This window comes from Zophobas morio, unplaced genomic scaffold (assembly GCF_036711695.1).
Source record: "Zophobas morio isolate AGI-343-1 ecotype UQ-CSIRO unplaced genomic scaffold, CSIRO_AGI_Zmor_V1 ptg000021l, whole genome shotgun sequence".
Classification (NCBI taxonomy): domain Eukaryota; kingdom Metazoa; phylum Arthropoda; class Insecta; order Coleoptera; family Tenebrionidae; genus Zophobas; species Zophobas morio.
In genome coordinates, this window is record NW_026972126.1 from 19,367,063 (window position 1) to 19,379,593 (window position 12,531).

Consider the following 12,531-nt stretch of genomic DNA (forward strand, 5'->3'; position numbering starts at 1 on the left):
CTCATATTTTTTTGAAGGAGCTTTATATACCGAGACAGGTGAATATAAATAACATTTTATTTTATCTGAACAATAATGAATCATGACCATAAAGGCAGCATTTTTTATTCGGGCTCTTTTATGAAGCCGCCGTGGTGGTTATGACAACACACATTAGATTTTTTATGTGTCGTAAACATCGTAATGATTTTTTGTAGTCACGATATTGTAATCTCGGAGTGTACATTACTATTAATTACTTATAATTGCATGTGTAAGATCGTTGTATTGTTTACTAATCAAATTAATTGCCGAGAGTAAATAAATAAGTACCGTGTGGATTAACCGGCGCGTGCAAAAAACCCAAACTGATTTAAATAACAAAATTACCCACAGTTTCAAGAATGACGGTTTTATGTTATCTAGGACTGTTAGCACTGTTATATAAGTGACCGCAAGAAGTAAGCACCTCAGTGTAATTGTGCGGTATATAAACTTGTTTCCAAAGGGACTTTACCACTACTAGTTTTTTAAACAGGTGAGTCTGTTTGAATTTTTACCAAAATTATTAGCTCAAACAATTCCACTTTTTTTAGTAATTAGTTTGAAAAAAAAACATTTTCGGCTTGGTTTCTAAACAAAATTAAGTCTTAAAATATTCAGTGCATAATTAATTACTCAGTTAGCCTTGTGACCTTACTAAAAATATCTGTTTTGATTGTAAATATTTATTATTCATCTAATTATACTTACTTTTTTCACAAACATTTTTAGTAATAACTCGAATAACGCTCCTATTTTAAGCATATTTCCATTATACTTCAAAAAGCTACGTATTTATTTAAAAAAACAGCCCTACAGGTAACTAGTTTGAATAGTTCTTAAAATATTTATTTTTTAGTTTAGAGAAGTCACATAGTTGAAAATGTATTAATCTCATTTTTGTCTACGGAAATTTGCGATTTTTAATAATAATCATAACAACAAAATTAAAACTATAACTTCTGGAAAGTCATTATTAGGACCTCTCTTATCTTTATTTTACTCTAATGAATATTTCCGTTTAAAAATAGAAACAATTTATCCCCCGAAATTGCTACTTTTAACACTGAAACACATTTAGCCTCTAACTTTCTTAATTTTAAAAGTGAAACCCAATTAGCCCCCGGGGTTTCTACTTCTATAAACCAAACAAAATTGAAATGTCGAGGTTCTTTATTCTGTTTATACTATTTCTAAATTTTAAACACAAGTAGCCCCCGAGATTGCGATTTCTATAAATGAAACATAATTAGCTTTCGCGATTTCTACTTCTAAAATAGCAACATAATTATCTCCCAAAATTGCTATATTTAAAATAGAAACACAATTAGCCTCAGAGATTTCTACTTCTAAAAACGAAACAAAATTGAAATCTCGAAATTTTTCATTCAGTTATATGCTATTTCTAAAATCGAAACACAATTAATTCTCGAGATTGCTATTTCTAAAATCGAAACACAATTAGCCCCAGAGATTGCTACTTCTAAAAATGAAACATGACTAGCCCCCGAGATTGTTATTTATAAAAACCAAGCAAAGTCAAGATGTCAAGATTCTTTATTCTGTTTAACATGCTTTCTAAATTTGAAATACAGTTAGCTCCCGAGATTGTTACTTCTAAAAATTAAGCAATATTGGCCCCCAAGATGTTTATTTCTAAAAACGAAACACAATCGGGACCTCAAGATTCTTTATTCTGTTTGATACAATTTATAAACCGGAAACACCATTAGTCCCCGAAATTTCTACTTCTAAAAACGAAAGAAAATCGGTATCTCGAGGTTTTTTATTCTGTTGTATGCAATTTCTGAAATCGAAACAAAAGTAACCCCCGATATTGCTGCTTCTAAAAATGAAATACAATTGCCCCCCAAGATACTACTAAAAATGAAACAAAATTAGCTCCCAAGATTATTGCTTATAAAAACGAAACAAAATTTTATAAATTCGAAACGTAATTAGCCCCCGAGATTTCTACTTCTAAAAACGAAACAAAATTGAAATCTCGAGATTTTCCATTCAGTTATATGCTATTTCTAAAATCGAAACACAATTAATCCTCGAGATTGCTATTTCTAAAATAGAAACAAAATTAGCCCCAGAGATTGCTACTTCTAAAAATGAAACACAATTATCCCCGGTATTGTTATTTATAAACACGAAACAAAATCAGGATTTCCAGGTTCTCTATTTTGTTTGATACTATTTCTAAATTTTAAATACAAATAGCCCCCGAGATTGCTACTTCTAAAAATTAAACAATATTGACCCCCAAGATTTTTATTTCTAAAAACGAAACAAAATTGAAATCACGAGATTTTCCATTCAGTTATATGCTATTTCTGAAATCGAAACACAATTAATTCTCGAGATTGCTATTTCTAAAATCGAAACACAATTAGCCCCAGAGATTGCTACTTCTAAAAATCAAACATTATTAGCTTCCAAGATTGTTATTTATAAAAACCAAGCAAAGTCAAGATCTCAAGATTCTTTATTCTTTTTGACATGCTTTCTAAATTTGAAATAAAGTTAGCTCCCGAGATTGTTACTTCTAAAAATTAAGCAATATTGGCCCCAAGATGTTTATTTCTAAAAACGAAACAAAATCGGGACCTCGAGATTCTTTATTCAGTTTGATACTTTTTACAAATTCGAAACACAATTAGCCCAAGAGATTTCTACTTCTAAAAACGAAACAAAATTGAATTCTCGGAGTTCTCCATTCAGTTGTACGCTATTTCTAAAATCGAAACACAAATAACCCTTGAGATTGCTATTTCTAAATTCGAATAAAATTAGCCCCAGAGATTGCTACTTCTAAAAATAAAACATGATTATACCTCGAGATTCTTATTTATAAATACGAAACAAAATCAAGATCTCAAAATTATTTATTCTGTTTGACATGCGTTCTGAATTTGAAACACAATTAGCCCCAGAGATATCTACTTCTAAAATTGAAACAAAATTGTAATCTGGAAGTTCTCCATTCGGTTGTAAGTTATTTCTAAAATTGAGACATAATTATCACCCAAAGTTGCTATTTCTAAAATAGAAACACAATTAACCCCAGAGATTGCTACTTCTAAAAATGAAACACGATTAGCCCCCGAGATTGTTATTTATAGAAACGAAACTAAATCAGGATCTCGAGGTACCTTATTCTGTTTGATACTCTTTCTAAATTTCAGACGCCATTTGCACCCGAAATTGCTACTACTAAAAACAGCACACACTCAATCTCTAGGCATTCTTTATTCTGTATTATACTATTTCTAAAATTGCAAAACATTTGGGCTCTGAGATTGTTAGTTCTAAAAATTAAACACACCACAATTAGCCCCAGAGATTTCTACTTCTAAAAACGAAACAAAATCGAAGTCTCGAGATTCTCCATTCAATTATATGCTATTTCTAAATTCGAATAAAATTAGCCCCAGAGATTGCTACTTCTAAAAATAAAACATGATTATACCCCGAGATTCTTATTTATAATACGAAATAAAATCAAGATCTCAAAATTCTTTATTCTGTTTGACATGCTTTCTGAATTTGAAACACAATTAGCCCCAGAGATATCTACTTCTAAAATCGAAACAAAATTGTAATCTAGAAGTTCTCCATTCGGTTGTAAGTTATTTCTAAAATTGAGACATAATTATCACCCAAAGTTGCTATTTCTAAAATAAAAACACAATTAACCCCAGAGATTGCTACTTCTAAAAATGAAACACGATTAGCCCCCGAGATTGTTATTTATAGAAACGAAACGAAATCAGGATCTTGAGGTACCTTATTCTGTTTGATACTCTTTCTAAATTTCAGACGCAATTAGCTCCCGAAATTGCTACTACTAAAAACAGCACAGACTCGATCTCTAGGCATTCTTTATTCTGTATTATACTATTTCTAAAATTGCAAAACATTTGGGCTCTGAGATTGTTAGTTCTAAAAATTAAACACACCTCAATTAGCCCCAGAGATTTCTACTTCTAAAAACGAAACAAAATCGAAGTCTCGAGATTCTCCATTCAGTTATATGCAATTTCTAAAATCGAAACATAAATAATTCTCGAGATTGCTATTTCTAAATTCCAATAAAATTAGCCCCAGAGATTGCTACTTCTAAAAATAAAACATGATTATACCCCGAGACTCTTATTTATAATACGAAACAAAATCAAGATCTCAAAATTCTTTATTCTGTTTGACATGCTTTCTGAATTTGAAACACAATTAGCCCCAGAGATTTCTACTTCTAAAATCGAAACAAAATTGTAATCTAGAAGTTCTCCATTCGGTTGTAAGTTATTTCTAAAATTGAGACATAATTATCACCCAAAGTTGCTATTTCTAAAATAGAAACACAATTAACCCCAGAGATTGCTACTTCTAAAAATAAAACACGATTAGCCCCCGAGATTGTTATTTATAGAAACGAAACGAAATCAGGATCTCGAGGTACCTTATTATGTTTGATACTCTTTCTAAATTTCAGACGCAATTAGCTCCCAAAATTGCTACTACTAAAAACAGCACACACTCGATCTCTAGGCATTCTTTATTCTGTATTATACTATTTCTAAAATTGCAAAACATTTGGGCTCTGAGATTGTTAGTTCTAAAAATTAAACACACCACAATTAGCCCCAGAGATTTCTACTTCTAAAAACGAAACAAAATCGAAGTCTCGAGATTCTCCATTCAGTTATATGCTATTTCTAAAATCGAAACATAAATAATTCTCGAGATTGCTATTTCTAAATTCGAATAAAATTAGCCCCAGAGATTGCTACTTCTAAGAATAAAACATGATTAGCCCCCGAGATTATTATTTATAAAAACGAAACAAAGTAAAGATTTAGAAATTCTTTATTCTGTTTGATATTCTTTCTAAATTTGAAATATAATTATCTCCCGAGATTGTTACTTCTAAAAATTAAACAAAATTAGCCCACAAGATTTTTATTTCTAAAAATGAAACAAAATCGACCTCGATATTGTTTATCCTGCTTGATACTATTAATAAATTCGAAACACAATTAGCCCCCGACATTTCTACTTCTAAAAACGAAAAAAAATTAGCCCCCGAGATTGTTATTTATAGAAACGAAACAAAACCAGGATCTCGAGGTTTCTTATTCTATGCTATTTCTAAAACTGTAAAACATTTAAGCGCGGAGAATGCTAAGTCTAAAAATGAAACCCAATTAGCCTCCGAGATTTCTACTTCTAAGAGCAAAATAAAATTGAAATCTCAAGGTCCTCTATTCTGTTATATTTTATTTCTAAAATCGAAACAATTATAGCTCGAGTTTGCTACTTCTAAAATCGAAACAAACTCTGGACATTCTTTATTTTGTATTGTTCTATTGCTGACATCGAAATATAATTAGCCCCCGAGATTTTTGCTTCTAAAAAGAAAGAAAAATTCGGAATCTCGATGTTCTTTATTCTGTCCTATGCTACCTATGTAATCGAAACAAAAGTAGCCCCGAGATTGCTACTTCTAAAAATTAAACAAAATTAGGCCCCAACATTTTTATTTCTAAAAACGAAACAAAATCGAGACCTCTAGATTATTTATTCTGCTTGATGTTATTTATAAATTTGAAACGAATTTAGCCCCCGAGATTTCTACTTCTAAAAAAAACCAAATTGAAATCTCGAAGTTCTCCTTTCGGTTGTACGCTAGCTCTAAAATCGAAACAAAAGTAACAAAGTAACCCTCAAGACTGGTACTTCTAGAAAAGAAACAAATTTAGCCCCCAAGATTGTTATTTCCAAAAACGAAACAAAATCGAGACCTCGAGATTCTTTATTCTCTTTGATGCTATTTATAAATATAAACTGTAAAAGCAATTAACCCCCGAGATTTCTACTTCTAAAAACAAACACAATCGATCTCCAGACATTCTTTATTCTGTCTTATGATATTTCTAAAATCGAAACAAAAGTAACCCTCGAGACTTCTACTTCTAAAAATGAAACAAAATTAGCCCCCCGAGATTATTATTTAAAAAAAAAACGAAACAAAACCAGGATCTCAAGGTTCTTTATTCTGTTTGAAACTCCTAAATTTGAAATTCAATTATTTCCCGAGATTGCTACTTCTAAAAATGAAACACAATCGATCTTCAACCTATTTATTCTGTATTATGCTAATTTTAAAGAGATTGTTGTTTCTAAAAGCGAATGCAAGTGGGGATTTCGTTCTTTAGCCTGTTGTATGCTATTTATAAAATCAAAACAAAAGTAGCCCCCGAGATTGCTACTTTTAAAAATCAAACACAATTAGCCCCAGAGATTGTTATTTCTAAAAACGAAGCAAAGTCAAGATCTCGAGATTCTTTATTCTAATTGATATTTTTTCTAAATTTGAAACACAATTAGCTCCCGAAATTGTTACTTCTAAAAATGAAACAAAATTATCCCCAAGATACTACTAAAAATGACACAAAATTAGCCCCCAAGATTGTTACTACGCAAAGCGAAACAAAATCGCGACCTCCAGATTCTTTATTCTGTTTGATATTATTTATAAATTGGAAACGCAATTAGCCCCCGAGATTTCTACTTCTAAAAATAAAAGAGTATCGGGATCTCGAGGTTTTTTATTCTGTTGTATGATGTTGCTAAAATAGAAACAAAAGTAACCCTCGAGACTGCTACTTCTAAAAATGAAACAAAATTAACCCTCAAGATTGTTATTTCCAAAAACGAAACTAAATTGCCACCTCGAGATTCTTTATTCTGTTTGATACTATTTATAAATTGGAAATGCACTTATCTCCCGAGATTTCTACTTCTAAAAATGAAACAAAATTGTAATCTCGAGGTTCCCCATTGAGTTGTATGCTGTGTCTAAAATCGAGGTTGCTATTTCTAAAAATTAAATAAAATTGACTCCCAAAATTGTTATTTCTAAAAACGAAACAAAATTTGGACCTCGAGATTCTTTATTGCATTAAAACAATTAAAATCTCGACTTCTCTATTCAGTTGTATGCTACTTCTAAAAACGAAACGAAATTAACCTGAGATTACCACTTCTAAAACCGAAAGTATTTGAAATATGTTTATTTACAGTATTTGTAAATTTCATCATTATTTATAAAGTGTTTATTAAAACTATTATTGACTTTAGTGTGCCATTATCATTAAGTAACTTATTTACCACTATTTGCCAAAGATACAAACAATCCTAAAAATACACTTTTCCCAATGATCATTTAGATCAATACTCCGCACACTTCAAAAACGGGTTAGATACTACATGTGCCGCCTCTCCGAAAATTGTCGTGTACTAGAGACGAAAAGTGGAATTTAAGTAAACTAAAAAGACAAGTTATTAACCTGATAGTGACCAGTATTTGCAATGATGCAATTTTTTAACTTAAAAAAAACTATGTTTGTTTAACAAATAGAAACACTCCCTATTACGACTTCGCAGAAAAATTACATGGAGGATTATAGCAGCTAATAAACTAAGTCGTAAAATATGATTAAAGAAAGATGACTTAGTCACGCTGCGATTTCGTAACACAAATAAGTTCGTTAGAGAGAAACTACAATAGAAAACTTAGACAAATTAAAAAACTAGGGGGCACGGTAAAAAAAATACAAGTAAAATTATAGAAAGTTTGTCATCGAACCGGGTTTAAGTGTTCCTTAATTACACATAAATGTGTATTTAACATCGTGAAAACACTATTTCGTTTCAGGTCTGTATTCTATTTTAAATATTGGATTTAAGTTCGGTTATTTTAATACAAATTCTGCTGAACAATGATAAGTGCTTTATGCAAATACGCCAGTGTTACTATTGATTAAAATATACCATAAATAACAAAATAATTATATTTATTCGTCTATGACACATTTATTATGTTTCAGCCGCAAAAATGTATACAAATTTAGAGGAAGGACAAGCCGAAGTCTAAAAAACCATCCGTGCCTTCTTGCTCAGTTACCACAAAAAATTTTTTGTTAGTTTCAAGAACTTTTATTTGTTTGTGTTACGAAACAGCCAACAACTAAACAACACTTTTTCATGAATTATTCTAATTTTTTAACGTCAATTTTGAAATTTTTGTTTCGAAAAAACACACGTGCGTACCTCTAAGCGCATTCTTGGGGATACATCAAACAATTTGATTACAATCATTTGAATAAGGAAGACTATTCAAAACAATTTACTATAATTACCATATAATTAATTATTATATAAACACCATCAAAATAGTGTCCACTACCATCGCAAAATTGTCACGGAATGTGACCACATTAGTTGTGTCAAACACAATTAGAAAATTAGTGTGACACCTGTGACTTTCGGTCGAACTGTCAAGGACAAACAAAAAAATCACGTTATTATTTATAAAAACAAAATCATTATGGTTTTATAATGGGAGATGCGTTCATCAAGCACTGCAAATCCGAAAACTAGTTTGTGGCGAAAATACACTCGACGACAGTGAAACCGACCCCCTCTTCCAACCACAATTAAACGCTAATTAACCACAAATCCAGCAATATCAATTATCATTATCGCTTATTGCCAATAAATCAAGTCAAATCCGCCACAAACAAACGAGGAAACTATTAAAAAACAGTCGGCTATTATTCTCGCCGACAAGTTATAAAAATCCAATCGAGATTTAATAATATGTAAAAGGTGGAATTAAAAGAATAAAAGGAACTCAGTCGTGTCTAGTTGTGTTTAAAGTTCGTGATTTGGCGGATGGCGAACTGAGCGTAAATTCTGTGTGAGTTTTTGTTTGAATTAGATAGTGTTTTACTTCCGTGTAATTGTTGGCAGATATTTGGCAACTATTAGAAAAATTCCCGTTAATGGCGTAATATTAGTTTTATGGCGGCGATTGGGTCAATGTTTTGGAAAATACTACTTGCTAAATGTTTGTTTAATTTGTAATGCGGGCGATATGGTGCGAATATTTTAATTTTTTAATTGCTAGATACGGTGGTGAGAAAAAATTGTATGTATTGGGGCTACAAAAAACGTGATTATCGATACGCTCGGTAAAGTTGTACGATGTCAAGGTTTGTGGATAAATTAACTTTTTTTTCCAAAAATTATTTAACAGGTGGAGGGGATTTGATTGAGTGCGTTGGTATATTACAACTTAGCACTGTTGGAATGCAGCTAGTATACAGGGTGACCTTTGTCGGGCTCACTGCTGTAAAGGTCAACTAGAAAGTCGATTAAGTCAGCCAGTGAATATTAAATAGTTTAGTTTTTTATTCTTGGTGATTTTAGAACTACATTGGTTTATAACATCGTATATTTTTTATGTATTACATGTGCCGCCTTTCTGAAAATTGTCGTATACTATCGTTGAAACTATCATCAAATAGCAAATATCTTTAAATGTCCAATTAAATTTATAATTTATCATAGATATGTATATATATACTAATTAAAATGATAACCTTTCCCATACAAATATTCCACTAATTTGTTATTGTTAATTCCGAGTCTGTGCACCACATTTACGTTTTACCCTCATTATAAGAAACCACCAGGTTTAGAGTTTCGAAGCATTAACAAGTCTAATTTGTGCGATTGTAGTTTTGAGATACATATATGTATTCTAAGGTGCTATGTACGATAATAATAATCTTCATTATGTATCAAGAACTGATAAATTGCCAGGTTTACGGAATTTCCATTCAGTACAATTTTGGTATAAAAAGGGAACCGAAAAAACCATACTACTATAAATCTGTAGATGATATATGTATATTGAGTGGAAAATTTCTAAGTCGGTGACCTAGAGACCAAAATCAGTCATTATCGGTTATCGAAGAAAGAAAGTTCGACGTAGGTACGTACACGTACTTAATTCTGACTGTTTTGCAAACTGAAACTCTATCTCAAATATTATCTCCTTATCTCATGTATTTATAAAAATAACTCACTTAATTGTCGTAGTAAATCAACATTCCATTCCTATTTCGAGCAAACTTAACGTTCGTGTTTTTTCTCAGAAATCCGCAAAATGGGCCCTTTACTCTTCCTCGTTTTCGTCGCCCATGCCCTTGCCCAAACCCAGCCGTCATGCGACAGCAAGATCTACTGCCAAGGCGACCTCTTGCACACCATCCAAATGGCCAAACCCTTCGAAGACTCCAAAACCTTCGTCGACATGAAACTGAAGCATGACGAAAAAACGACCCTTGACAACTTCGACGTTTTCATCACCAACACCAACAACAACCCGACAAAGGAGGAGGTGCAGCAGTTCGTTAGCGACAATTTTGAAGAGGGCAACGAGTTCGAGGACTGGGTGCCTTCGGACTATACCCCAAACCCGCAAATTCTGTCCAAGATAGCCGACACGGAAATCAGAAATTTCGCAAGTAAGTTGGTGGCAATTTGGCCCAAACTTGCCCGAAAAGTGAAGCAAGAGGTCTTCGACACGCCTGAGTTGTACACGCTTTTGCCAGTGGAACACGGGTTTATTGTACCCGGGGGGCGGTTCAAGGAGTTTTACTATTGGGACTCCTATTGGATTATCAAGGGGCTTTTGGTGTGCGAAATGTACGATACTGTTAAAGGTATGTTGGATAATTTCTTGTCGATTGTGGAGAAGTACGGGTTTTTGCCCAATGGTGCTAGGATATACTACCTGAATAGGTCGCAGCCGCCGCTTCTGACTCTCATGGCTGCTACGTACATCCAAGCGACTAACGATACGACTTGGTTGCTCAACAACATCAAAACTCTAGATAAAGAGTTGAGGTTCTGGTTGGACAATAAGGTGGTGACTGTTCCCAAAAACGGGATTAATTATACTCTAGCCCACTACGACTCTGAAAGTGGTAGCCCGCGTCCTGAGTCCTACTACGAAGACGTCGACACCGCCAGGCGCCTTCCCAACGAAGAAGACAGGATCCAGTTGTACGCGGACTTGAAGAGCGGCGCCGAAAGCGGCTGGGACTTCTCCAGTAGGTGGATAGTAGACGAAAATGGTACCGCCAACGCCAACCTGACCTCCCTGCAAACCCGAAGAATCATCCCGGTCGACCTCAACGCCTTCCTGTGCCAAGCGTTCCGCAAACTAGGAGAACTCTACGTGATCATCCACGACTTCGAAAACGCCGTCTACTGGTTCGAGATGGCAAGCATCTGGCAGAAGAACATCCAGGACGTTCTTTATAACGAAGAAGACGGCATTTGGTACGACTGGGACAACGTTCTGGGTCAACACAGGAAGATCTTCTTCGCTTCAAATTTTGCCCCATTGTGGTCTGAAACATACGAACTTCAAAACGCAGAAGTGTTGGGACAGAGGGCGGCCGACTATTTTGACAGCCAGGAACTGATGAACTACCAAGGTGGTATCCCGACGTCGGTTAGACATACGGGTGAGCAATGGGACTACCCCAACGCTTGGCCACCACTACAGTCCATCGTGGTAATGGGTTTGGACAAAACTGGGAATTGTAAGGCGAAGTCGATTGCGAAAGAGTTCGCACACAGGTGGATTGTGGCTAATATGATTGGGTACAACCAGACCAACGAGATGTTTGAGAAGTACGACGCTGAGAACCCTGGACAGTATGGTGGAGGGGGAGAATACAAAGTACAAAGCGGGTTTGGGTGGACGAATGGTGTCGTGTTTGAGTTTATAGAAAGGTTCTTTACCACGACGTCCAAGAAGATGGCGTAATTTGAAAAAGTATTTTTTTATTTATTAAATGTGATATCGGAGTAAGTTATATTGTTGTAGGTCAAAATGATAAATAAATTATTGTTAAGTGTGTCATGTGGTTTATTTTTGGCGATCGATTACAAGTATAGTGGGATTTATAAACTTGCAGTTGCTGTTCCCACTGACGTTGCTTTTAGAGCTGAAAATTGTCATTTATACTCTAGACACATTTTAAGTTTCTTGTTGTCGAAATAAGTCTGCAAATATTAAGAAAAAAAGACAAAATGTAGCCCCGCCCACCCACCCTGTCTCAATTGTGATGATTTTTTCTTATTCGTCGTGAGTCGAGTGGGCGGAACTTAACAAAATGCTTATTTCTCTACGAGAAATTAAAAACATGTTTTTGAGTATTGTATTGTTCGAAGAATACCATTTCGAAATCTACAAGAAAATGTCTAGCTAATTTTCGAAAGTAATTGAAAAATGATCGAAAGTGTCAAAATCAGTCATATCTTATAAAATGCTAGCCCCGCCCACCCGCCCTTATTTTCTTGGAAGACATGTCATCTGCCAAAAACAGTCTTATCTTATCAAACACTAGCCCCGCCCACCCGCCCTCTATTTTCTTGGAGGGTATGTTATTTACCAAAATCAGTTTTATCATAGCAAGTACTAGCCCCGCCCACGCCCAGTCTTGTCATTCTCAGCACTAATTTTATTTCTACTCAGTATAAGATCATTCATTTCCTTCAGACCGGATAAAAAAATCACTGAAATGAAGGCAGGGTGGGTGGGCGGGGCTAATTATGGTACCCTATGAAGTGAGAGTG

The 12,531-nt window shown here is 33.9% G+C and overlaps 1 protein-coding gene across 3 annotated transcripts; it reads left to right on the forward strand.

The window, feature by feature from the left end:
- Positions 1 to 408: 408 nt before the first annotated feature.
- LOC135132263 (trehalase-like) lies at positions 409 to 11,812 on the forward strand. Of its 3 annotated transcripts, none has more exons than XM_064060294.1 (2): positions 409 to 517; positions 10,035 to 11,812. In XM_064060294.1, exon 2 carries the CDS (start codon positions 10,046 to 10,048, stop codon positions 11,717 to 11,719), a length of 1,674 nt encoding a protein of 557 aa, XP_063916364.1. In that variant the 5' UTR covers positions 409 to 517; positions 10,035 to 10,045; the 3' UTR covers positions 11,720 to 11,812. The 3 variants fall into 3 exon arrangements, with proteins under 3 accessions (XP_063916364.1, XP_063916362.1, XP_063916363.1); XM_064060292.1 differs by lacking the exon at positions 409 to 517 and adding an exon at positions 8,691 to 8,791; XM_064060293.1 differs by lacking the exon at positions 409 to 517 and adding an exon at positions 9,697 to 9,871.
- Positions 11,813 to 12,531: the final 719 nt, after the last annotated feature.

What these genes read in the sequence shown, in the direction of transcription:
- LOC135132263 (XM_064060294.1), top strand. Translation starts at nt 10,046, where the DNA reads ATGGGCCCTTTACTCTTCCTCGTTTTCGTCGCCCATGCCCTTGCCCAA.